The sequence below is a fragment of the Tympanuchus pallidicinctus genome, unplaced genomic scaffold (genome assembly GCF_026119805.1).
Source record: "Tympanuchus pallidicinctus isolate F22 unplaced genomic scaffold, pur_lepc_1.0 scaffold17, whole genome shotgun sequence".
Lineage (NCBI taxonomy): Eukaryota > Metazoa > Chordata > Aves > Galliformes > Phasianidae > Tympanuchus > Tympanuchus pallidicinctus.
This window is the reverse complement of record NW_026294690.1, coordinates 6,694,068-6,718,738: the sequence shown is the minus strand read 5'-3', so window position 1 is coordinate 6,718,738 and position 24,671 is coordinate 6,694,068. Positions and strand designations below refer to the sequence as shown.

Below are 24,671 nucleotides of genomic sequence, written 5' to 3'. Positions count from 1 at the left end.
TTTAAATCAGGTTGTACTTGACTTTCATCACACTTCCACATGCCAGTTTTACTGTCTATATCACTTCAAAGTATCTGACTGAAAGTAAGAGATTTGGATAACTGGTTCCACAAGAAGAAAATAAAGCAATATATTTTGAAGTAGGATATAAATTGGAACAAAGCAAGTGGCAGTCACACCAGCTAACCTTTACCTAGTGCCGTCTAAAATGAACTCTGCACTTTGCTACTGTCAGGTTTGGCTCCATTTCTTCCTTCTTCCTGGCACATAACCTATTCCCAATTTAGTACCTCTTGTGAGGTGTCTTTTTTTCTTGTTTGTAACAGTTAGAATAGAAAAAAAAAAAACAAAAACAAAAAAAACAAAAAAAAACAAAAAAAAAACAAACCCAAAAAACCGCTTTCTTTATGGAAGAATAAAGTCAGTTGCTATTCTATTTTATCAGTTCCAGGTGCTATTGACCAGCTGACATTGCCAAACCAGCATGGCTACATTACAAACACAAGTGGTTTCCTGTTTGCTGAAACATGGAGTTTTGAAAACAAAGGCACTGTTTTCTTAAGTAGTACCCATCAGTAGCGCCTTCCTAAAGAAAACACCAACATTATATCCATTGTGTAACTGTTTATATTTAAAACATGGTTTCAAAGGTATTACCTTTCCAAACACTGTCATGCAGCTTCTGAGACAAACTACCACTGAAAGCAGCGCTGGAGTCCTTGGGAAACGTGGAGCACAAATACAGATTTCTGGAATGTGGAACGCTTCAGTTTTTTTGTTTTCTGTGGTTTTAAACCTTCTTCTTTTTCCTCAGATTGTAACTTCTAATACTTCCAGGGTTTTCTAGAACAAGTATGTACTATTCAATGTGCCCAGTTAAGGCCACAGCTTTATTTTAGCATCCTGATGTTTGGAAGTGCTAGAGACAATGTATTTTCTGACCGATGGCTGGTGAAGTTGGTATTTTAAACTGAAGTCCATATTTCTCAAAAGCAGAATGCTCTGATCTTTGGGAGCGTATTACAGAATTGCAACTTCTTTCTTGAAAAGAAATATCAAGTAGCAGTTCTGCTACAGTTTCTCCTGCCCGTTGAAGATCACACTAGATGCAACGACATTCTTTTCCAAACGAGGACAGGCTCGGAATAACTGTGCCTAACAAGGATCGAACGATGGAAAGGCTTGAGTCGGTCCCCGCAAGCGCTGAGGGGCGGCTTGCAAACACGCGGCCTACCGCGCGCAGCTGCGGAGAGCCGCTGCTTCCCGCCTTCTCGCAGACGGGAGCGAGAAATGGCTCACACTGCGCCTGCGCACGGCCGGCAGGGGGCGCTGTGTCGGCGCGGGGAGGCGGGGCGGCCCGGCCCTCTCTTTCTCCCCGCCCTCACCGCACGGCCCCGCCGAGGTGTGCTGCTCACAGCCCTCGCGGAGCGCCGACGTCCCTGTTCGGCCCCAGCAGCCGCTGCCACGCGAGCCTCGCCGTCTCTCCTTCGGCACCATGGAGGACTACCACAAACCCGATCAGCAGACCCTGCAGGCCCTGAAGGACGCGGCCAACCGGCTGCGCGTCGGCTCCATCAAGGCCACGACTGCGGCCGGCTCGGGGTGAGCGGGGCTGGAGGCCGCCTACCGGGAGCAGCCCCCCTCTTCTTTCAGCTTTTTTGCGCCCCTTTCGCAGAGCCCGAGCGGGAGGGGAAGGGGAGATCCCCTCCGGGTCGGCAGGAGGGCTGGGGCGGCGCCGAGGGAGGGCGAGGGCTGCAGGCGTGGCGCGGAGGACCTCGTTCTGCCGGTGGCCGCGCGCCCCGGTGCCGGAGCGGAGCGGGGACGTGCCGGCGGGAAATGGCGGCCGCGGGCGCGGCGCGGCGCGGGGCTTCTGCGGCTCGCGGCACGAATCGGCCCCGCCCGGGGCGGCAGCGGCGGGACTCGTCGGTCCCCGGAGCCGGCGGGTGTTGTTGTGACTGCGGGCAGTGGCCGGGAATGCCGAGTTGATGCAGGGCTGAAACCCAAAGAATTCGTGCCCGAGGCGCAAGCGGTTTCTTTTTCATTTCGTGCCCGTCAGTTGGAACTAATTCTGCACAGAATTTCAAGTGAGCCCGAGTGGGATTATCTGCGAAATGCCTGCGGTCTCGGACGGGCGGTTTATTCAGGCCTCTGGACAGGATTTAGTCGAGGCTCTGATGTCTGCAGATTCCAGGGTTATCTTTCCTTTGATCGTGTTTTACCTATGGAAAAAATCTCCGCAAACAATGCGCTCTTAGCCGCGTAAAATTAAAACCATTTTTGCTGCTTGAATAATACATTTGAGTGCTTCCACGCAGCCTTTTATATCCAGTCTTGTGGCAATTTCCTCCCTTTGGACTTCTTTGAAACTGGCAGTAGTGCAGGGTGATTTTCTTGCTGTGTCGGTGTGGTTTGGGTTTGGTTTTTTTTTTGTTTTTTGTTTGTTTTTTTTTTTCAGTTGAAGGAATCCTTTGGACGCTGAGGTTTGAGCAGAGAAACGTGGTCTGTACGTTTCAAAGCTTTCTCTTGGAGCTGCCTTACACCTCCCGCCCGGCTGTGGCGCGGTCTGCCTCACGTGGTTTCTCAGCACACAGAGAAACTGAACTTTACTCGTGCCTTCTGCATGAAGCAAACGAGAACCTTGCTCTGGTTCTATCTGTGGAACCAGCTAGGGCATGGCGGCCAATGCAGCAGTGGGGCTGTGCTGAGCAAAGCCTGGGCAGTCCAGGCTGCTTAATGCAGCTCTGCTGTGTGTCTTAGGCCAGCCATAGAGCTGTGCAGCATCAGTTGTCTGCAGGTCAAACTGTCTCTGCTTTGTGCCATTCAAAAGCAGGGATCTTGCTACAGCCTCTGCTTTTCTTTTCTAGTGCATGAAATACAAACATGTAGTAGTAATGCTGTTTTCCCCATACTGGTGAAGAGATAGCAAAAATAGCTTCAGTTTAGCTTTTTATTCATGTGTGCTATGGTACTGAGCACAGAGATATTTCATTAATTACTAGAGCTAATTCTAGCGCTACATAAAGTCTCATAGAGCCTGAAATTATTACACAACCTGATAATTGGTAGATTATGAAAGATGTGCTCTGGAGGGAGGATTATGCTGTCAAGTCATATATTTTCTTTGGTTAATGTTGGATTTGGTTAGCAAGAGGGTAGTGGTGGAGTAACGTGTAAGGGAAAGAAATTAAGAGTCTGATGCAATATTAGATAAATGACTAATTTCTAAAACAAATGTTAGGGGGATGTATTTTCTAGAAATCTGAATGAGACACTGAGCTTTACTTAAGGCACTGGTATGGTGTAAGTAGGTGGGTAAATGTTTGAATGAAATTTAAATTTAGACAGGCTTACAGTTAAAAAAGGGAAAGAAAAAAAAAAAAAAGCATGCTTGCATTGACTGTGCTAAGGAAGCCAGTATTTGTTAAAGGTGTCATTTATGAAAGTGAAGGAAGTGCTTGCAATAAAAGCACTTCAAACAAACCAGAACCTGCCTGCTTCTTTCAAGGAAGTAATTTCTGTAACAGTGGCATGTCTTTCAAGAGAAGTGGTTCAATGGTTGGCCTGACATGCTGGTTCTTGCATTCTTTACTTGTACTTTTATTCAAGAAAATGCAGCCTTTGTCTGGAGGAGAGCTAAAAGATCAGGTGATCTGGTCCTTAAGATGCTCAAATAGGTAATTATGATCTGATGAGTCCTATCTCAGCTTAGTGGAAAAAAATCAGTAGACTGTTTTAAAAAAAAAAAAAAAAGTCTAAAATGCCTTAGGTAGAGAAAAATTGATTAAGTTGGTTGCAAAGATTGAATGTACTTGGATTGGGGCGTGTTGGAGCCTTTCCCTTTAGATAAGCAGTGCAGACATCTTGGTTAAAACTAGTGGAGTCTTTTGCAGCCAGTGATAAACTTCTGCAGTTCCGAGCAGTGTCCAGCTTCCTAGAATTAGGCAGTTACGTTCCTGAAAGTGGAAGTTGGAAGTTCACAGAGTTTCTTAAGCAGCAGTTAGATTTCATAACATGTAACGATTTTGTGATCATTTGTCACAAAAAAATTTCTTCAACATTTTAGCTTTGTTTTTCATTCCGTCCTCCACCGTTTCATCAGGTGAAGCATGTAGGCACGTGTAGATGGAGGCAATCTAAATGGACATCAATTGCAAGAACTGTTTTCAGGGTTTTGATGCACTTTGGTTTCCTAATGAAGGGTTCATTTCAGAGTTAAAGCAGTTCTACTGTAGAAGCTATCTGGCAGGGAAATGTTAATGGGAGAGAGAGCCACAGAGTTCTGGATTATTTGTTGGTCGAGAACAAAACATGAAAGATTGCATGAGAATAGTATTGATGAGCTGTATGGGTACTCCAAAGACATTTGGGTTCAACAAGGAATTTTTAGTAGAATTTATTAGGAAAGTATGAATTAACATGAGAGCAGTTGACCTAGTTAAGATGGCTTTGTTCAGCAAAATTCTGCAGCTGGTTTTAGATTGATTTCTGGTGTCTGTTATGCAGTTAAATTTTGGTTAACAACTGTTAGTGGGAAGTAACTTCATTAGTATTTTTAACTTTTTCAATTTTCAGGTCACTTACTGAATTTTCTACCTTTTGATTTTGATTTTTATTTTTATATGCTACCATTTTAGGTTGTTTAAAACTTTTTTAACCGAGACCAGGAGTTCATAGAAGTATGGTTAAGTATAAAGTTAATAAAATTAAAGGAATGAAAGCTTTAAACAAGCATGTAAGGCTTATTGATTAATTCAAATACATAAATATCTACTAATATGTTTGAACCGTGGTTTAAAGCTAATTCTTGGTACCCTGTGTGTGAGTACTTACCAAGGGATGGACACTAACCATAATTCTTGTTTTGCTAGTGTTCTGCATGATTTTTATTCTGTTACTGGAGTATTGCTGGGGTTGTTGGGAGGGGAGGTTTGTTGTTACCAGAAGAGAATATTCTGTTTGAAGTTCTAGTGGAAGTGTTGTCTAATCCTAACACGCATGGTAAATGTACGTGTGTAAAGCAAAAGGAGATATGACAGCTTCAAGTAACATTGTCCTGATTTACAAAACGGATCCCATGTTTTAAGAGTATCACATTAAAGATGAAACAGAAGTGTTGGTAGAAGAGGAAGTGAGGTGAGACTGTTTTCCTCTCAAAGCTGGAGCCAGTTTCTGGAGCCATAACCCTCCTGTGTTCAGCACTTACTTTCTGGTACTCCAGCACTGGTATGCAGACTGCAGCAGTAAGAGCTGAGAAATGCTGCTTTTCACATTCAGTAAAGATTTAAAACAAACTCCATGTGGTTTTTGAGCTTTATTGAAAGTGAATGTAAACTCGAGTCTGACACATTCAACTGTTCAGGTGACGCTCTCTCTTCAAGGTGCAAAGCAACTGAAAAAGTCATTATTTAATTTGCAGTAATGATATAAATAACAGTAATCGTATGCCCTTATGTTATGTTTTGAATAAAATGCCTACCTTGTGTTGGAATAACTCATTATTTGCCACCTGAAAACAACTTTGCATGTAACTTTACGTTTGTTGCTTCTCTATGACATAGTTGCTTCTGAAATGGGCCTCCCTGCTCCTAGGGCCTGCACTTCAAGTGTTCTTCGTGCTGCTCTTGAAAGTTGTTGTGGAAGTTGCCCCGTGTGGATCAGTGGCACAAAGAAAACTCAGCTGCTTCTGAATCTTTGTTAAACCAACTAGTTTGATATTTTTATTTTTAAACCAGTTTAGATGTAAAAATGGAAAGTGCTGTCCCTCTTTAAGCCAAGGATTAAACAAATTAATATTTTACCATGTTCATCTGGTTATTTATTATTAAAAATAATGAACTACAGAAATTTGTGTTCAGCTTCAATAGAAGACGAACTGTGAGAGCTGTATTACTTAGTGCCTTCTTTAGAAGTCAAAATTCTGGTCCTAACAGTAATGTAAAATAATGAGCAGTTTAAAAAGTAAGATGTTATGCTGTTTAAAAAAAAAAAAAAGTTCCAGAATGTTCTACAAAGCGAGTCTTACATCACCAAACTTCCATCTGTGCGGTGGATGGCTTATAAACAAAGCTTACGGCTGTGTCTTTTAGTGCTGCAAGGTAGAGAACTGGTCAAGTGGTATTTTTAAAATGTGGGCCTAAGCAATCGATATTCACAAGTGGTAATGCTTGGTTTGTCTTGATTGTAGCCACCCTACATCGTGTTGCAGTGCAGCAGAGATTATGTCTGTGCTGTTTTTCCATACCATGAGGTATAAGGTGCAAGATCCCAGGAACGCCAACAACGACCGTTTTGTGCTCTCAAAGGTAAAAGCTGTTACACTGTGTGGTTGTGGTCTGCTAGCAAGGAGGTGTCTGTAGATCACTGGCCTCTCTTCCTCGAGTTCTCAAATATTTGCAATGGACTTCTCTTGAGTAAGGAAGTCAAGTTTTTCTGCTACAGAGATGCAAATATTTCACTACATTAAGTTGTTCTGATATTAAGCAATAAAGGTTGTTATATTGTCTATACATTCTATCAGGAAATTTCAAGTCTGCCTTATTTTGGCCTAACTAATTTTCTAACTCTTTTGTGCTCTGCTTGTTAAATGCTGCCATGCTGTTGCAGTCATGCCACAACGTGTCCTAATTCTGTCAGCTCTGCAGGGAGCACAGAGGAAGTAGGGATAAGTTAGTGAGTAGCTTGCACTCCTGCTATGCTGCTATGATATTTAAATCAATATTACTTCTGAGAACACTAGTTTAGACAAAGCATAAAAACCACGGTCCTGACTGACCATTAGTGTGTCTTGTTGCCTTTTGCTTTGTGCCCTTTCACATCACTTCATGGCTTTTGAGGGGCATTCAGAAAAGATAACAATGTGTCAAGGACAGCAGATGATGTACTCTGGTGTAGCAGACCCTTTGTCTCAGCCAGAACTTACAGTGCTACTGTATGTGGTGATGTATATCTGTTGCATCGGATATAACAGTTGCCACTTGTGATCGCCTTTTCAAAAGAAGGAATTGGATGAGGAGCTGGCTTTGAGCTGGTAAAGGAATGAGACAGACTTGCTTTGTATTTGCTTTACCCATCTCTAACTAATGGGAGTTTCCACCTCAAGCTACAAAATGGCTTCAGATCATGCTATTTTGCTCCTAATGACTCTGTGGTTAGAGATGACTTCTACTCATCTTTGTGGAGTTTGTCTTGATAGTGGGATATTGTGAAACTTGATTTTTATTTTTTGTAACTTAAAATTGATGTTTCTCTCTAGGGTCATGCTGCACCAGTTTTGTATTCTGCTTGGGCAGAGGCTGGTTTCCTACAAGAAGCAGAATTACTGAACTTGAGAAAAATTGATTCTGTCTTAGAAGGACATCCAGTACCAGTGAGTGCTCACTGCCTTTGATACAGGGTGTTGTTTTCTGCAGAGCCATAGTGTGCGTTCTGCTACAATTCTGGATTGCCAGCTGTGGTGCAGGAAAGATAAAGGCTTACATGAAGGACAATGAGGATATTGTGGCTTCACAAGTGAATCAGTGTCCAGGTTTGAATGAGGGCGCAAAGATCCCCTACAGATCAGTATTTTCTGTTTCAAAATGCTTGTAAAAAGAAAAGCTTTTTTGCCCTCTAACCTATTTGAGGTATTTCAAGGGTTTGTATTCCATTTGCTCACGTCACTGGACTATGAGTTCCAAATCACTTCTTTGAATTAAAAATTTATATACAAAATCATCAGTTCTTAACTGATGTCATCCAAGGCATAGTTTAGAAATTTTTGGGATGTATGTAACACCCCTCAGAGAACCCAGTTAGCCTGTGGTACTGATATTGAGGTACATGTGCAGCTGTGAAAGAAGGGGAGCAGGGATTAGATGGAGAGACTTGCACTGTATTCTCGAGGCCAAGATTCTGATGTATGTCGAACCATCTCCTAATGCTGGAGTTTAGTTCTTTTGTTTGTTGAATGGAAAATAATTGTTGTCTTTCTATTTTCAGAGACAAGCATTCACTGATGTGGCCACTGGATCCCTTGGTCAGGGTCTTGGTGCTGCATGTGGAATGGCATACACTGGCAAGTTCTTTGACAGAGCCAGGTAATTCCATCTTTCTAATTCATGATTTAAATGGGAGTACTTTGTGAAAATAAATTTTTATCTCAATCGTGGGGGAAAAAGAAGAAATCCTGTATTCTTTTTTTCTCCATTTCCAAGTCTCAACTTTAAATTCAGATTTTAAATCATATTACCCCGATAATTACAAAGTCATTGCCAGTGGAAATCTGAAGAAATCAAATTAGCAAGAATCAGTGCATTTGCTTATTCATTTTGTGATCTGACAGCACTGCAAAATGATGATCCTGCACAGAGATTTTGTTATTGGAGCAGCTTCTAACTTCCAGAGAGTAACTGATAGCAATTTTCAGGCTGATATGTCCTTTTGGAAGGAAGGAGCAAACTAGGGATGTGTCTGTTCAAAGACAAATGACAAATAATGGAAAACGTGAACTCTGGGTGAGGAGCTGTTGTGGTCAATAATAACATTACTGAGTCATAAAAGAGGACTCAAAAATGTTACCTGGAAACCACTCGACTCCACAAAGAGGAAAGAAATAGCTGCTTCTGCCATTTCTTTTGTGCACAAGGAAAGTAGATGTCTAAAGGCAAATCTCTATGAGGAGGAAAGTAGCCTGATGCAGTTGATGTATTTCATGTGACAGTTCTAGTACATTCAAACGCAGGCTGCCCAGTTAATGTGCCCTACACTTCACTGGCTTGAAATCATTTCTGTGAAAGATGACTTGCTGATTTTAATTGAGTTTAGCAGATGCTACGTGTGGAAAAAATCTAACCAGTGGTTACTTGACAGAGGAAAAAGGTGGTCTTACATGCAATACTGAGGAGCAGCTTGTATGGACGGAGTTCAGATTTAGCTAAAGGCAGGTGGGATTTAGATCAAAAATCTCTAATGCTTTAATGTCTAGTAAAAATAAATACATCACTAATGGCTATCTTGGTTATTTGATTAAACTTTTTTTTTAAAACTATGTATTTGAAAGCTTACATGCTACTCCTTTTTAATTTTAATATGTAATAAGCCTTGTCATCCAAAAACACAAGTGGTAACTGAAGAAAAACCCAGAGGCTGAATCATAGAATAGATCAGGCAGTACTGCAGTTTTGTCTAAATACAAAGCTTTGGTGCATGCGTAATCTAAAAAAAATTATGATTGTGATTTATTTTTTTTTTAATTTGGTTGTGCAACAGGCATTAACGTGTAGCTGTGTTCATTCCTGGTTTATATTTTCCTGAAATTACTGGTTGGCCTTCCAGGGAAGGGAGTATACGCAAGGAATGAGGAAGCAGACAGTAATCTTTCATGCATTGTCAGTGTTCTTGCTGAGTCACAGTGACAGTGTTTAACAGGCTTTTTCATTCAAACTTTGTACTAGAAAGATTAAAACCTGATTTTTCTTAGAGACAAAGTTTTGAAATGGAGCACAGTACCTTTCAACTTAAGTATTTTTTTTGCATGCAGCAGCTTAGAAGCATTTTAATATGTCTAAGTTTACATAAGGTTGTCCGAGGTAAATGATTTGACCGATGTTTGGCATTAAAACAAGCTCTCACGGTGAATTGTTAGGAGAATTTTGCTTTTTATTTAGCTCTGCTTAAATGTCAAACCAATTTTTACTTTAATTTCCTTTTCTAGCTATCGTGTATATTGTCTGCTTGGAGATGGAGAATTATCTGAAGGCTCCGTTTGGGAGGCAATGGCCTTTGCTGGGTTTTACAAGCTTGATAATCTTGTTGCTATATTTGATGTTAACCGTCTTGGACAAAGTGACCCTGCACCTCTGCAGCATCATGTTGAAATCTACCAGAAACGTTGTGAAGCCTTTGGGTACGTTTTTGGAAAATGCTCAGTATGTTCCTCCACTTGAAACTGCAGGTTTTTTATTCACCTTTTATAGAATTTTTCAAATATGTTTTCAATTCTAAGTGAAACCAGCACCAAGAGGGACTGCTTAGTGAGATATATTGATGAGATCATGTAGTTTTTATCATACTGAATACAGGATTTCATCTAACCATTAAGGTTGAAAAAAGACCTCAAAGATCCAACCACTCACCTACCCCAGTCCTGCCCAGGAAGCTGTGTCCCTACGTCGCACATCTGCGTGTTTCTTGAACACCTCCAGGGACAGTGACTCCACCACCTCTGGGCAGCTTGTTCCAGGGCCTAATCAGAGAATAAATTTTTCCTGATATCCAACCTGAACCTCCCCTGGTGGAACTTGAGGCCATTCTCTCTTGTCCTATTGCTGTTACTCAGGAGAGCAGACTGACCTCCACCTCACCACCTCATCTCAGGTAGTTGCAGGGAGCCATAAGCTCTTCCCTCTTCTCCAGACTAAACAATCCCAGTTCTATCAGCTTCTTTTCATATGACTAGTGCTCCAGGGCCTTTACCAGCTTTGTTGCCCTTCTCTGAACACACTCCAGGGCCCCAATTTCTTTCTCATAGTAAGGGGATGTGACCACAGGTACTGTTATAAAACAAGTAAATCAGGAAAAAAAGGGCATTAGTAACGTTACTCACAAGATAAATTCTTGGCTTTCATTTCATTTAGAAATGTATATTTTTATGTAGATTGAAGAATCAGTGAAACAATCAGATGCAATATGAGCCATGCAAATTATGATGGGGCAACCTAAAGATTTTGATCAATTTTCATTGTTTGTTTTTTAATTGATTGTTAGATGTTCAATTTACTTTTGTGATTAAAAAAACTGCTATTCTGTCTGAAAAAAGTAGGGTAATGTAACAGGTTTTGCCTAGTAGCTGTTAACTGGTGATTAATTCTGCTTTTAAGAAAAAAACCATATTATTTTATGGTCTTAAATGATGCTGGTTTATGTTTCTGGCATACCTTGGGTCTCTTGAAAAGACACTGCATTGGAACAAAGTTAGTAATTGTTGTTATTGCTAGCTACCAGAGGATGTCACATGCTAACACACTTTAGAAATAGTTGATCTGTTTGTTTTTAGCTGGCATGCAATCATTGTTGATGGTCACAGTGTGGAGGAACTTTGCAAAGCCTTTGGTCAGGCCAAGCATCAGCCAACAGCTATCATTGCAAAGACCTTTAAAGGCAAAGGCATATCAGGTAATAAAACATCCATTGTTTTGTGTGCATGTGTGTAGTATATGTTTTGAGTGCAAAAAGTCTTTCAACTCTTTACCCTTCTCAACATTAGTGCTAAAAAAAAAAAGAAATGATTGTGACTCTTGCAGATGAGATGTGCTGGCTACCTAGCATTGTATCCATAAAATACTGTCAATGCATATTGAGCCAGTCAGGGTTGCCAATCAGCTACAGGTTTTACAGTGTGAATTTCTTTCTGGTCAGCTAAAAATTATTAGTAACAAGACTGCATTTATTCGATCCTTTACGTTACATAAGCAAACAATCTTGTTATTCCAAGTCACTCCCTGAGAAGCATGTCAGGCAGAGAGGCTGTTCGGGCCAGATGCACAAACATAAGAGTAATCAGAAGCTATTAAAACAAAGCTGTATAATTTGAGGGCTTGTTTGAATTAGACAGCTTGGTTAACTGTTGTTTGAAACTTAGCTGAGTTTGATTTTGGTTTAACTGTAGAAATTTCATGTTAACTGTTCACACTGATTTAGCGTTTACTTCTTGATGTGTTTTGTTTTAGTTTCTGGTTTTTGTGCCAGTTTAAGATCAATTTTGGTAGTGAGACTCTGAAAGTTTGTGGTCTTGAAAGGTGACTAGTTCAAAATGTTTGGAATTTGACTCCTTCTCTTATATGTTTAGACATGTCTTTATTAATGCAATTGAATACTATTCTAAGTGCTCACAGTGGGGATGAACCTACAGAGATTCTTCCTTGGAAAACAATATTTGGCTGTCGTAATCCACTGCACTTAGTACAACCTGCAGACAAAGGCTCAGATATTTTTCTTATTTCTAATGTAATTTTAACCATGTAGGTGTTGAAGATAAGGAAAGCTGGCATGGAAAACCACTTCCAAAAAACATGGCTGAACAAGTAATTCAGGAAATAGAAGAGAAAATCCAAAACAAGAAAAAGCTTTCTCCTGCCCTCCCTGAAGAAGATGCTCCTGTAGTAAATATTAGAAACATTAAGATGCCGTCACCACCAAGTTACAAAGTGGGAGAAAAGGTACTGCCTTCCTTTCTCAAAGTTTGTCAGATGTGTTTCAAGTATAAGACTGTGTTGTGCACAGTGTTCACTATAGTGTACTTTGCCATTATTTCAACTACTATCACTTCTTTCCTCCTGTTTTTAGTATCTTGGTAAACATCTATTGCCATATGGCGATGTATAGATATTCAACTTACCTGGATATTGAAAGAACGTCTTAAAATAGGAAGTTTCAAATGCCTTTCTTAATTTTTTTTTTATCATTGTCAATTATCCAAACTGTTTTATGTGTTTAAAATCAAGCTCTGTGAGGTTCCTTGAATTTCCATGGTTGGAAATGGGAGTAAAAAATTGTCATGTTGATTTTCTTGTTTGTTTTTGTTTTCGAGACCTGATTAATGGAGACTTATTTGAGTAAGCTTTCAAATTTTGTAGCTTTATTAGTTTCACTTTCTTGTTTACTCTCCTGCATGGCGCTCTTCTCATACATATTTTTCACAGCGTTAATGTTTACAATGTGTTGGGTTTATTTTTTTTTAATTTCTAAATTCTATGTGCATGCACTTAAGGAAAGATAAAGGATAAAAAGTTTCTAGAAGCAGGAACTTGTAACAGCACTGCTATACCTTTCCTTCCCTAGTGGGCTACCCGCAAAGCTTATGGTGTTGCACTTGCAAAACTGGGCCATGCAAATGATCGAGTGATTGCTTTGGATGGAGACACAAAGAACTCTACCTTCTCAGAACTTTTCAAGAAAGATCATCCTGGTCGCTACATTGAATGCTACATTGCTGAGCAGAACATGGTAACTGGGCTCTTGTCTCTTGGTTTCGTAAAGTGCTGGTATTACACAGTAGGATCTGGAACCAGCCAGTCTGATTCTTCAGAAAGTTGCATTTTAATATTTCTCATATGTGTGTTCTTGGATATTAAATTTTGCTTAACGCTTATAGAAAACCTTAGGCTCTGGTAGAACTTACAAATGTAATACTGCGGAATTGCTTCTGATCAGTAAGTCTGTTAAATTCTTTCTTATTTTTATCGTGACAATGCTTTTCAGCAGAATGTGTGGATATGGCAACATGTGAGCAATAGTAATATTTCCTACGGTGTGATTTGTAGAGAGTCCATTCTGAAGACTTTTTAGGCTCTTTTTCTTCACAGGAAATGGAATACCACTACACAACATGACAGTGAGCTCTATGCTAGACTGGGGTATAAAGGTGAGGACAGATAAATAGTTAATAAAAGTTAGCCTTGTGGCAATTGTACAGAAATGATGGAAATAATTTGGTAAGTCATCTGTTGGACTGAGTCTTCAGCTGATTCTAGATGAGTTCACTGCTGCAAATAAAACTAAAGACACATTTAAAATGGCAACAAATTTCTGCCTGAATGATTAATAATAAAGGACCCTTGAGCAGTTTCCTGCAGATTTTAGGGCATGTTTCATGAGCTTCAGTCAGGTATTTTGGATTTACATCAAGTTGCCTATAGGAACATGTGTAAAATGTGTAACATGGGACATAAATGTATGGGGATAATTGTAGCAGTAGATGAATTAAGGATCTTGTTCTATTTTTCCATCCTGCTGAAGAAGGAACATTTTTGTAAATACTAGTCTAAAGAATGCAGATAAATCCATTCCCATTTAATAATATTTTGTCTGCTGCAGATAGTAAATATTGTACTTTGGACTGAAAGTGTAAGTCTTTGATCCAGGAGAACAAGGAGGAGGGTAGTGGATAAGGCTTAAAACTGGGTTGCTGCTTGGTGCAGATAAAGAAGCTGCTGCCAGCATGGATCACCAAGACCAGGTAGCTGATGTGAGGAGCAGAGGTGCTGGAGGGACAGATACTAGGAGAGCGAGTTGCTTCTGTTTCCGTTCTCGGAAATGCCAGCAAGTAGGAGCAGGAATGGGTGGAGATTTTGAGTTTGAAGTTGCACAGATGATCTACTGGAAACAGTGGATAAATGAGGAATTAACTGTTCCTGTATGATCTCCCTCTTTTCAGGTGAGCGTTGCAGTTGGTTGTGCCACTCGTGACAGAACTGTTGCTTTTGCCAGCACCTTTGCTACCTTCTTCACACGGGCGTTTGACCAGATCCGTATGGCTGCAATCTCTGAGAGTAACATCAATCTCTGTGGGTCACACTGCGGTGTTTCTATTGGTAAGGGCAGCCTGGAGTTATTTGCTAGTGGTTCTCTGTTATTTAATCATTGTCTGACAGACAAATGATAGACTGATAAAGCTTTTTGGAGGTGATTAGTCATAAAGTTACGATAGTATAGGAGTGAAATTGTGATGGTATAGCAGTGATAGCAGTGCAGCCTTTTATAGTAAGAAGTCACGCTGGTAGTTTTTTATCAGGCACAGTACTACATTTGGAAAGAATGAGAGAGATTTCAAGCCTCCGTCAGCTTAGCTTGGTAAAAGTAGGACTTTTCCCTGCTAACCTTCAGTGTAGAGTGATGTAAAGGAGTTCGATTGAAAGTGAGAAGCTTCATTTCCTTTCCATCTTTACAGTTGACTTCTTCTGTGATGAGAATAGTCATGTGCTTACTGTACCTCTTTCCCAGTCCCTAAAATGAGAAGCTAATCATACCTGTTCTCACTCAGATGCTTTTGTCCACAGATCTCAAAAACGCTTCACAAAAAAAAAAAAAAATTTGATTTATTCTGCCTTTTAAGATCACCACTTTTAAATAAGTGCCTCGGTCTCTCTCAGTATTCCTTAATACTGGAACAATTAATCTGTGTATTTCACACAACAACAACAAAAAGCAAAACTTAAAATGCTAATAGAACAGGAACTGTGAACCTGTTATGCAGTTCAGGAAATTGACGATACCGTCTCTCTTTGTCTTTCAATCATAACTGCTTAATACACATCAGGTGATATTGGGGCTAGCTTTTGAAGGCAGTTGGATTTTTTTGTTCTTTTTGAAAAATTTGTTTTAATTGAAATTCATGAAAGTCACCCTTGAGAACAGGAGCAGGCTTGCATACCAAGAAGGAAAATGCCAATGAACATTAATGCTTGAAAAAATACTAGGTATTTGTGAGGCAAAAGAAAGAGGTGGAGATCCGACAAGGATGATGAATTAAGGTCCTTCACATAAATCAGTTTTGTAGTTGATTTAGCAGTTCTGGCTAGCAGTGTGGTTTGCAGGAGGAGTGGTTTGGGGCAAGCTATCCAATTTGACTTGTAACATTGGTTAAGGTATACAGATTTAAAGATGCTATTTATGTGTGTAGTCTCATCCCAAACCTCAAGCTTAATTTGCATCGGTGTAGAGGATGCTTTAGTTGAGGAAGCTGTAAATAGAGTATATCAGATTATGGCTTGTGTATGTCATTAAGGGAGGGATTCTGTTACAAGCCTCTTTTCTTTTTAAAATCAGTCCTTCCACCTCTTCGTAGTCTAGATCAATCCAGATTAAGTCAGCCAGCAGCAAAGGGTGTTGGTGCAAAAGCTAATTAGCTTTGGTCTTTGCTTATTTAAGAGGATGAAATTCCTTTAGGTTACCTGGATTGTCCCCTAGACTTACACTTCCAAGTGAATGCTGAAAAATGAAATATTTGAAATGTTGTTTTTTGGGGGGGGGATTGGAAAGTGCACACTTAAATTTATAAAGCTATTTGAGTTTCAAGTCTCATTCAGGCCTCAACTCAAGTTTTCAAAAACCCAGAGTTTTGCAACAGAATTGTAGGAGAGAACACTTCAGAAAAATTCGTTCAGCTGTTAGGAATCTAAATTTTAAATGGAAGAGTGTGAGTTAAGTGTACTTCCTATTACAGCTTCAAGCCTGCATGGATTCCAGAATCCTAACTGGATCTTTGTTGAAAACTGAAATTTTATGTATGCAGTTCTAGGTAGGCCTGGGCTTTTACTACATTGAAATTTGGACCCAAGAAATTTATGAGACAGCTATCACAATGGCCTTTTGAACTTGTACTAATTTCACTCCCAGAATAGTAGTTGCTGACAAACCAAAATTTCTAATGAAATTTTAAGTATGTAATCAAGGTCATAAGAGAATAAATGGTATCTGTGTTTTCCAAAGGTATGGGGGGGAAAAATCATAGTGTATATACTTGTTGTTTAAATGGCTGCCTTCTCATTCTAGTAGTATGATACCGTTCATATTAAGCACTCAACTTTGTTTAAGCTGTGAGTGCAGGTCTTGAGGGTATATAACTGAAGATTACTCTTTTTTGATCTGTGTTACTCTACAAAACTTTAAATCAGAATTTTTGTCAAGATGCACTTGGGGCAGAACTCAGTGCTACTTTGTAAATTACTGGTAAGAACTGTGCTGGTTTTTTTGGCACTGTTTAGCAGAAGTCAATGAACAAATATGAGTATTCTCCTACCTTGGGTAGGTTCTTGTTTGTGTAACATCATTTTGCTCTTTGTAGTTTCTCTTTTTCTTCAATATGTTTTTTGCTTGGCTGCGTTTTGGGGTAAAAAATCCTTGTGAGTACACATTGAGAGTGCATACAGAAACTATGGCATTAAGAATCTTTCTTTCATGACTGAAATGAGATATTTTTTTTTTTGATTCCTGGCAGATGCTTGATGAGTAATTTATAGTGGCAGAGTCCAATGACTGATTTCTTTAACATGTTTAAAGAACTTCAGAGTTTTGTGCTGCTCTTAGGAAAATTCTCTCCTCTTTCCTCGTGAACTCCTCCTTGAGTAACAGGTAGTAGGTGCATGTGGGAGGGCTTATTGCCCTGCTCCTACTTTGCAGGCTGTGACATGACTGGATTCAGAACTTCTTGCATGGTTATTTTGGAATAGTGCCATTCCCAAAGCACCCTTACATAAGGTCATTGGGAGGGGGTTGTGGCGGATGCAATGAGTTTTCTTCGTTACAGAAACAACCAATATATGTTTTGGCTATCAGTTCTTGTCATCAATCTGCAGTTTAAGCCAGGAGGTGCTTGAGTAGTTAAACGAATAATGCAGATATACTCCTTCTGAGAGACAGTCAGTAGTATTTAAATACTTGTACCTTCATTAGTTTTGTAGCAAGTGTAAGAATTTGAGAGTAGCTGTACCATGTAGATTCTCCATTTCAGATGGAACACATGCAGTTCTCCTTTCACATTTCAGCAGCTTAAGCCTAGAGCAATATCACTGACAGTTAAGAATTTTGCTTGTAAGGCATCCATGAAAATCTAAAGATACATAGATATATTGATACTAAAGATCTAAAGATACATAGATACATAGATATATTGTGACTCCCTTTCTGTACCTGTACCCTTTTTATTTTGGTTATTTGCCTTTTGTGTTGTTTTGCTGTTGCACTTTATTTTCCATTTTTTATTTGTAACCCCAATTCTCTTTCTTTTTAGTCTCTTTCTGTCTTTATTTACTGTTTAGATGGTTCCAAGTTTAAGGAGAAGATGATTCTTTTCTCAAGCAGGTAGATTTGCATGTCCTGTGTGTGCCTGATTTTTCTGATTTTCATTAACCTTGTACTGAATGACTGTCAGGCTGTGCACTTAATTTTGTAACCTTGGTGTAATTTTTTTTAGGTGAGGATGGGCCATCTCAGATGGGACTGGAGGACCTGTGCATGTTCCGAGCTATTCCCAATGCCACTGTCTTTTACCCCAGTGATGCTGTAGCCACCGAAAAAGCAGTGGAAATAGCTGCCAACACTAAGGTTTGCAACACAGTATTTGAATTGGGGAACGTTTTATTTGTCTCGTTGCTGATGGCATGTTTTGGTTGGGTTTTTGTTTTTTTTTTTTTTTTTTTTGTATGTCTCTATCAAATAAACTGCTTTGAAGGCTTCAGCATGGCAGCAGGGTGTTTTTGTTGCATGAAAAGCAGCAAGCATTATGTCCAGGCTTGTGCTGAATGAACAGTGTGCAATGGTGTGAGCCAGCATTGGGAAAATGTGAATGATTACACAATGGTTTCAGCATGGATCAGATTGGCTCAGAAATGAGACAAATGTACTGCTGGTCTTTAGCTAATTTAATGAATGTACACTCTTACTGTAATATCTGTGACATCAAGACTGAAGCTGGATATGTGACTGTCTGATTTCTGTCATTTAATTTCAGCTAATTTGTCATAATAATAGTCAAATGTCCTTGGTAGTACCTGGGTCAGATCTTCTTGACTGATATTTCTCTTGGCTTCCATGGAAACTTACTTTGGGCAAGGAGTAAATAACCTGAAAAAGTTCAGTTGTGCTAGTTGTAGAAGTTTAATATGTAACAAATGTGTTGTGTGGTCTATGGAAAAAAAGAGGAAAGAGGAAAAAAGAGAAAGGAATGTAAAGTAGTATGAGGGAGAACTTTATAGTTTACTGCTTCTTTTTGAAAAGACATCTGAACATTAACTGGCAGAAAACATTTGCTTGCTTTCCTCTGAGCATTTTTTTCACTTTAAAGCTGATAAAGTTAAGCTTGCACATGTATGGCAAATTTCTAAGATCCTAATTAACTCAATAGGATTCTTCATTTCCTAAAAAGAACAGAAAAGTTAAGATCTTTGAGTTGGAAAGAAAGCAGCAAGTTACTGTCATGTCCTAAGAAAAGGTGAGGTAAAACTGAGGAGTTAAAAACAGACAATTAGGGAAAGTAATTTTGCTGCTTTTTTATCGAAAGGACAAATTAGAATGTCAGTGCCTTTGTCTCTTTGTAACTTGTGTTTTCTGTGGAAACAGGGCATTTGTTTCATAAGAACTAGTCGTCCTGAAAATCCTGTCATTTACAACAACAATGAGGACTTCCATATTGGACAGGCAAAGGTAAGTATTGCAAACAGAATCAGAGAAAATATGCCGAGTTTTTCCTGTAAAAAGAAAAAAAAAAATCCTTTTCCTTCTAAAAAAATTCCAGAGCCAAAGATAAGTTTTTAAATAAAATCTCTAGAAAGGTTGGAAACACCAAGATTTATTATGGAAAAATGTGGAAACACTGTCTTGCAGGTGATTCTGAAGAGTAAGGATGACCAAGTGACTGTGATAGGAGCAGGAGTCACTCTGCATGAGGCTCTGGCTGCAGCAGAGCAGCTGAGAAAAGGTGATCAGATTTTTTTTTCCTTTATCTTTTACCACAGCAAAGAAATTACTACTGGTTAACCTAACTGCTTACCCTTTGTATAGGTAAATATTAACTAATGAAGGTATTAGACAGCTGGTCACCAGCTAGCCCAATACAATATGGCATGCCATATATATATGATGATCTTGCCTACTTGAGTAGATTTTAGTTAGTTTGGCAGCCTTAGTAGCCATGGAAGTTGCCAAACTGGTCAGATCAAAGATCTCCTTCAAGCCATCCTGTCTGAAAGTGCTCTGTGGGCAGGGTTTTAGAAGGTGTATTTAAGAAACAGGAGTGATCTGTGCTGTCAGCTTGAGCTGCTGTACTGGCACAAGAGAATCAAATCAGGTTGGGGCCAGTTAACGAAGTACAGCTGCATGGTGTGTGCCCAGTGCTGCTGGCAGGATCTGCTGTTGTGCAGATATGACTCACTGCTAACCTGATCTTTATGAATGAACGTTTCTAGCTAGAGTGGGAGGTAATGCTCCAATGATAGAGCTCAAATACACTGACGTTATCTCACAGAAAAAATAAAAGTCCTTAAGTGAAATGCGAAAGAAACCATCAAAATCCATCTGTGAGTCAGTGGCCTACGCCAAGGAAGAGATTACAAATAGTAAGAGGTGATGCAATTAATGCTGCCTGTGGCTTAGGGGTAGCATTGCATGCTTTATCTAGGTGGACAGATACTCTTATGACCTTGAACTGTCAGAATTAGGACACTATGGAAGTTGTTTTTTCTACTCTCACCATGCTTTGCAACGCACAGATGATTTTGAAGGGTGAATAACAAAAAATGGAGAGAGACTTTTATTGTAGAGACAGTGTCTAATGCCTAAAATATAGTGGTCACAAGAGAGCCTTTGATTGCTAAACTGTCACTGTAACATAATAGGGGTTTTCCCTCTGCTTACAAGAGTTCTTAGCTGTTGAAGTATCTTCTTGGAATAGTTGCTAAATAGCATGAAATTGACCTCAGACTTTTTAACATAAATAAAGATTGCTTCAGTATTCTGCTGCCCAAGATCAGACCAAAGCTCTAGTAACTTGCTGCTCCTTATAAAACGTAGCCATTTTGTATGTATCTTTAGTGAGTAATGTGGGCCTGCCTGTCTCAACAGGACAAATGCTGATTTTTATGTTCTTAAGTTCTTAAGGATGTTGTGATAGAGGCTGGGGCAGTTCAGATAAACATACCTGATAGGTAGTCAGCCTGCAATGGAGAATTCAGAATGCTTACAGATGAAGAAGAAGAAGAAAGAATTGTTTGACAGCAAAGTTAGAGGTAAAGGAAAGGTCTGGGGGGAGGAAAAAAATGAAAGTGACTGGCAGTCTGAAGAAGGAGGATTTCATGGTGGCTGGATTCTGCTCTTGCCCATGGGAAGGCTGCTTGAGTTACTTCTTTGCTAACAGGCACTCATGGTGACCTCAAGTCACTCATCCAAGGCTTTTCTGTCTCAGTTTATTCTGTGAAGTGGTTGGACGTTACTGTCTCATAAAAGCACCAGAATGTACACAGGATTACGTGAACAGGTTTAGAGTTGATTAGATCATGTGTTAGGCATGCCCTTAGTGCAGATACCTTGATGGTTTTCATAATAGCTCTAGAAAATCACAGGGACTCCCTGTACTGCTTTTGTTGTGTTATGTTCTCCAAGACTAAGTTGTAAATAACATCATTCTACTTCTGTAGAGAAAATCTTCATTCGTGTGATTGATCCTTTCACTATAAAGCCCCTGGATAAGAAGACAATACTTGAAAATGCAAGAGCAACCAAAGGCAGAATCATCACTGTTGAGGACCATTACCATGAAGGTAAGCAGAGCCTAGGGGGTCAAAGTGTACAGAGCAGACCCCCAAGGTTTGATGCTCACAGTTTCTTCTGTGAGCATCAAAAGAGAGAAGTATGAGATCTGATGCTGATGCTTCAATTAAAACAAGAAATGGGTTTTAGAATTTTTTTTTTTTTTTTTTTACTGCTTTTGTCAACTGTAAGTTGACAAGGCTGAAAGTTTTCTGAGGTAATAGGTTAATCAGAATTGCTGTTATGGTTTACTTAATTTTGTGTGCCCTTCTGTATGCATGGTGCAAGTGGAGTCTTGATTTCTTTGTTCCCAGTGAGGCTTTACAGCAACTGGTCTGCAGTATGTTACAGGTTGCAAGGGAGACCATTTGAGCTTTGACTGTGTCCAAAAGCTTGATTTCCAGGTTGCTTGAAATCAGATAGATAGGTTTGACAGTTTCAGCAATCACTCTGGGATAAATTTCTTTCTTCCACATTCCTGTTGTCTTTTTCTTCTAAAAGAACAAATCAGAGCCTGTGGAGAGCCCCAGATCATTACATATCCTCACTGGATTTCTTTTTACTCCTTCATTATAACCTGCTTATAGGCCAGTTGAGAATCTGTTGCTGGCATTTGATAGTGTTCTTAACCTGAGAGTAAGAAGCGTGTATGTATGTGTACATACAAGAAATACGTACTAAGATGATTCCCAAATAAATCTTCAGACAGAATGCTTCTTGAGAGAAGCAGAGTAGTGTCCATAAAATCCCCCAGCTTCTGCACCAGGACCTCTGGTGATCTCTGGCAGGATTCTGCAGGACCTTAGTTTAGAGCTGATCATCTGCTCAGCTGTTGTACTGCCTCTTGCTCTCTGACATGTCTTTTTGCGCAGGTTTTCAAGAGCTTGCCTGTGTTAACATGTCCTTGTGAGGGTGAGCCCATATGTAAACAGTGAGCAGCTGCTGTGAATAACGTCAGGTTTGCTCCTATTGAAGGAGATGAAGGAATTAGTGAAGAGGCATCTGTGAACTTTGGTGTTAGTAGATATTTTCTAATAAATAATAATAATTTATTATTTATTAACAGATATTAGCAGAATGCTATCCTGAAGTGAGCTGATATTACCAGATTATGGATGGTAGAAGTGTCACAGAGCCTCATAATTTTTTAGTTCGTTTTTCAACTCTTTACAAATATTTTACTGCATACTTGCAAAATGGCAGCATCATCACACTGAGATGATGAACCTGTGATTTATACTGATGGAGGTTTCTGTGCATGCTGCAATCAAGAAAGGTCGAGAGTACATGCATCACAAGCCTGAATAAATTGCAGATCCACATCAGACTGATTTTAGCAACTGTAGTTGCCTCTGGCTAGAGGTTAAAGTTGTCTGCTTAAATCACAGTTTGTCCTGAGCTGGGAAAAGCTTTGTGCAATCCTGGATACACCAGCATCAAGGTGTCTTTCCTGCACACGCTGCTGACACTGGCCCTGTGCTTTCTTTGCTAGTATTCCTGCTTCCAGCATCTCTCTTACTGCCACAGTTTCCTGTTGCACCTATTGTCCTTGTGACTGACAGTAATTCAGTCTCAGCAGAACTTTAAGCAGAGGTTGTGAATGTATTACGCAACTCGGAAAGCTCTCTGGTGGCATCAGTGTGGGCATCGTAGAAAGATGAGTGTGTAAATGCTGTTGAGCCTGGGAGAAATTAAGATTTTCGGAGTGTTAAGTATGCTTGTAAATATTCAGTCTAAACATATTCTCAAACTGGCCCTCAGTTGGCTGATGCTGAACTTCTGGGGGCTTCCTGCCAGTTCTACGCCCCTCTAGAGGTTATGTTTCTTACCATCCATTTGTAAGAACTTCAGAAATGTTAGGCTGATTGTCCTCAGAACGTCTTCAAAATGTGGAATTGTCTTTCTTTTCATAATGGGGGATTTGGATGGATATATATCTATATCTATCTATCTATAAATATATATACCAACAGATGTTTCTCATAAACATGTGAGTTGGAGATTTAACTTGCTTAGATCTTCTGATCATACTTAAATTTTTAAAAGCCTTTAAAATTTTATTTACTTGACAATGGGCAGAAAAGAAAATGCATGTTAGAGTATTGAATTTTCTTCTCTGACTCACTGACAGATGTCCTAGCCTTATTTCTCCTTTCCAGATGGTCTCTAAATACCAGTCTGCCTTTCAGAGAGCAATTATAACACTGAGCCTATAAATGGAGGGGGGAGGATTGGAGGGAGAAGGGGAGAAAGTGGTCTCTTTTATCTCCTGAAGTCTTTCACTTTCCTCTTTTGATAAAGGAATCTATATTTTGCGTGTCAAAGCATACAGATCTGTGTCCTGTCTGATCTCTTTCCATAGGTGGCATTGGAGAAGCAGTGTGTGCTGCAGTAGTGGGTGAGCCTGGTGTCACAGTCAGTCGCTTGGCTGTATCTCATGTACCACGGAGTGGGAAGTCAGCTGAGCTGCTGAAGATGTTTGGTATTGACAAAGATGCCATTGTGCAAGCTGTTAAGGTGGCAGTGTCCAAATCAAGAAATGCAGAGTAGTTTGAAGCATCTTATGTTGTGTTGCAGAGAAAAAAAAAAAAAAACAACAGTGTTCAGAGAAGTACTGTAAAGTTTAAGGCAGGCAAAGGTGCTTTATGTAGAGTTCTAATAAAAATACCAGCTTAAACCTTCTGTATTTCCTTTTCTTCTGTGGGTTTTTATACTGCAGTAACATCTGAATGCTTTCAGTCACTGGAACCTTCAGATTATTTGGCCATTGGTTGGCAGCAGTGCTGTGTGCCTACTGTAGAGGCAGTTTTTTGTACTTTACAGCTAACTTCTCTTACTGCAAGCTCTAGGGTGGGAATGGTTGTGTGTTCAGTGAATTTCTAAGTGGGCTGAGCTTCAGCAAGGAAATTGGGTAGTGGGCATAAGAGCCTAGAATGATGGGCATAGAAGCCTAGATTTTTAATGTTAACTTGAATTTGCTGTTGAATATTTAAAACCTTGTCTTGAAGGGAGCTGGGCAAAAACCAGAATTCTTTCCTTGCTGCCAAAACTCATCTGGACAGAAATGTTACTTGTTGGATAATGAAAAGCAGAATGTGTATTGCAGGAAGACAGTGGCTAGTGCATTCTTTGATTCCTGTTTTCTGCATTGCCTCACATCCGTTACAAACAAAAGAGAAAAAGGAAGAAGTCTGGGTAATGTGAGCATACTAGAGGGAAATGTACCTGTTCTGGGGAGCCAGTAGAGGTAGGTGAATGCTCAGCAGAGCTCTAAGCTGGGAGCTCAAGAAGGATTTGCTGGACTTGGGGAATGCTGGCTGACACAAGTACAAGCTCTTTTAAGGAGTTTGAAACTCTTCGTAGGAACTTGTATCATATTTTTGAATGCTTGGCACTGCTGCAGCAGGGGTGATGCATGAAACCAGAATGGCAGTGTTGTCTTTGGTCAAGAGGCAGAAATGTTTAAAATGCTGAGAGGGACTGAAGAAGAATCTGAAAGAACATCAGGAAATTCTTAGAGTACCCAAGAGGATACAGCTGAATGGGTAAGTTACTTTTTACATAGAAGCAATTCTTCTCATGTGATCTGCTCTGTGTTGGGTGTAGTTGTTCAT

At 39.8% G+C, this 24,671-nt stretch overlaps 1 protein-coding gene across 1 annotated transcript; it reads left to right on the top strand.

The window, feature by feature from the left end:
- Positions 1 to 1,382: 1,382 nt before the first annotated feature.
- Positions 1,383 to 23,734, top strand: TKT (transketolase). The gene is made up of 14 exons (XM_052678872.1): positions 1,383 to 1,602; positions 6,185 to 6,302; positions 7,253 to 7,366; positions 7,978 to 8,075; positions 9,692 to 9,883; positions 11,033 to 11,151; positions 12,001 to 12,194; positions 12,817 to 12,981; positions 14,192 to 14,348; positions 17,729 to 17,859; positions 18,874 to 18,957; positions 19,138 to 19,231; positions 20,946 to 21,068; positions 23,420 to 23,734. Exons 1-14 carry the CDS (start codon positions 1,496 to 1,498, stop codon positions 23,605 to 23,607), a joined length of 1,884 nt encoding a protein of 627 aa, XP_052534832.1. The 5' UTR covers positions 1,383 to 1,495; the 3' UTR covers positions 23,608 to 23,734.
- Positions 23,735 to 24,671: the final 937 nt, after the last annotated feature.

Bases quoted from the DNA above. Each gene is read 5' to 3' on its own strand.
- TKT (XM_052678872.1), top strand. From the start codon at position 1,496: ATGGAGGACTACCACAAACCCGATCAGCAGACCCTGCAGGCCCTGAAG. The intron at 9,884-11,032 runs GTACGTTTTTGG...GTTTGTTTTTAG, and splicing joins AAACGTTGTGAAGCCTTTGG to CTGGCATGCAATCATTGTTG. The intron at 12,195-12,816 runs GTACTGCCTTCC...TTCCTTCCCTAG, and splicing joins GTTACAAAGTGGGAGAAAAG to TGGGCTACCCGCAAAGCTTA.